Genomic DNA, 1,848 nt, shown 5'->3' with positions numbered 1-1,848 from the left:
GAGCTAAACTCTGCTGGCAGCACATCCTAAAGGGCCAAAAGGCTAAGAATAGAAAATTCTGCTGTGGAGTTGCAGTAGCGCATTTTATGGTGTTCCCTTTTGAGAGGAAAAGAAATGCAGATCTTTTTATATTCACAGATGGGATAGTGGCAAGGAAATAGATGTACCTCTTTTCAGGTCACGCATCTATGAGAACTGAGAAGATGAGGAATAATTAACAGGTACTACTCCTAGTACCAATAATTTCATGAGATCTAATCAGAGGCAAATAATAGGTGCACCCAAAGCTATCAGAAAACAGCATGATTGTCCTGCAACCGCAAGCACTGCGCTCTGCACTCGTGGTCGTCTAGCTGAAGAATCAACAGTCAAGCTAGAGTAGGAAAGAATCATACACTTCATTTCTTCATTTCCTTCTTTCTTTTGATTCGAACTTGAAGACATGCCATCTCAAGAAATGGCATTAGATTATTATCAATCAGCTAATAACCCATCCAGTTTAACCTTATTACAAGAATGGCCCAAATGATCTCCACACATAAAAAATCAGAAAACTACAGAAAAGGCTATAGAATGTAGCACCTGAGAAACAATTTATCAACTAAGGATGAAATTTACAAGAGATGGCCAAGAACATTGTAAGAACAAAAAGTAATAATTCTCTTCGGTTGAAGCTCATGCAAATCCTGCCCAGCCGACCGACCAGCCCAGTGGCCAACTTTCCCTGCACGCCCCAGGCCTGGCGGATTGCTGCCGCCGTCCCCCACTCTGTCCTATCCGCTACGCCAACCACATGGCGGCCACGAGCCCCACGGCCGGGAGCACCGCCCACGCCATGCGGGGCCGCGACGGAGCGGAGGACTGCATTCCGGCGACAGCGGCGGGCGCGGCGGAGCCGAAGGGCGCGAAGGCGGAGTCGGGCTCGAGCGCGTCGGGGTTGGGCGGGCTCGGGCTGGACGGGATGGTGGCCGCCGCGTCGGACGGCGCCAGCGTGTCGTCGCCGGGGCCCGGGGACGGGAGCAGCGGCATTATGTCCGGGGAGAGCGAGAGCGACGGCGGGAGCGCGGTGGGGGCGCTCGCGTGGCGGTGGCGCGGCTGCAGCAGAGGGTACGGCGACGGCTCCGGCGCCGCGGAGATGGCCGACGCCCGGAGCGCGCCCGCGTGGGCTGCCGGCACGCACGCGCACGCGGCGCAGAGCGCGAGAGCGGCGAGCAGGAGGGCGTGGCGCCGGGCGCGCGCTCCGGTTCTTGCCATCGTGAGCCGCGTGTGCGTGCGCGGCGTGGCGCGGAGAGCGAGAGGGCTGCTGGACGAGTCGTGTGAGTGAGTGACTGATGAATTGGTTTGGTCGGTTTTGGAGGCTGGCCGGGGCCGGAAAGCGGGTGGACAGAGCGAACATGTTATTCGTCGCCACGCCACGGGCGGGCTGTTCTCTTCTCCTCAACCCCGCCAACGAAAAAGCAAAGTTTCTCTGCTCCTACGGCACACACACCGCTGTAGTTTTACAGAACCATCCCGTCTGCTGCGACGCAAATGTCATCGTCGTCACACAGTATTCTCAAAACACAGCGACCCCGACTCCACACAGGGCACCTCCCATCATCCCACAAGTGCGGTTGCACGGCGATACGAGGCAGCTGATTGTTCATGGACGCCTCCTAATCCAAGCAACATACCACTTATCCAACTTCTCTTTTATCTGGTATTCCATCTATCGTTGAAACTACTCTCACAAACACGAGCTATGTCAAGTAGGAAATACTAAGCAGGCAAGGCCACAAGAATGCCAAGCGAATATATAGAACTAAGGCAAGATCCAATGCTTTTCAAACAAAGGAAGTCCATTTTATG

At 54.8% G+C, this 1,848-nt stretch overlaps 1 protein-coding gene across 1 annotated transcript; it reads right to left on the bottom strand.

Annotated features, from left to right (window-relative positions):
• Positions 1–450: 450 nt before the first annotated feature.
• LOC119282265 (classical arabinogalactan protein 26-like) lies at positions 451–1,424 on the bottom strand. Its single transcript, XM_037562551.1, has one exon. The coding sequence runs from the start codon at positions 1,252–1,254 to the stop codon at positions 781–783; it is 474 nt and encodes a 157-aa protein (XP_037418448.1). The 5' UTR covers positions 1,255–1,424; the 3' UTR covers positions 451–780.
• Between the last annotated feature and the right edge of the window lie 424 nt (positions 1,425–1,848).

The sequence above is a fragment of the Triticum dicoccoides genome, chromosome 3B, assembly GCF_002162155.2.
Source record: "Triticum dicoccoides isolate Atlit2015 ecotype Zavitan chromosome 3B, WEW_v2.0, whole genome shotgun sequence".
Lineage (NCBI taxonomy): Eukaryota > Viridiplantae > Streptophyta > Magnoliopsida > Poales > Poaceae > Triticum > Triticum dicoccoides.
This window is presented reverse-complemented; position numbering and strand designations above follow the sequence as displayed.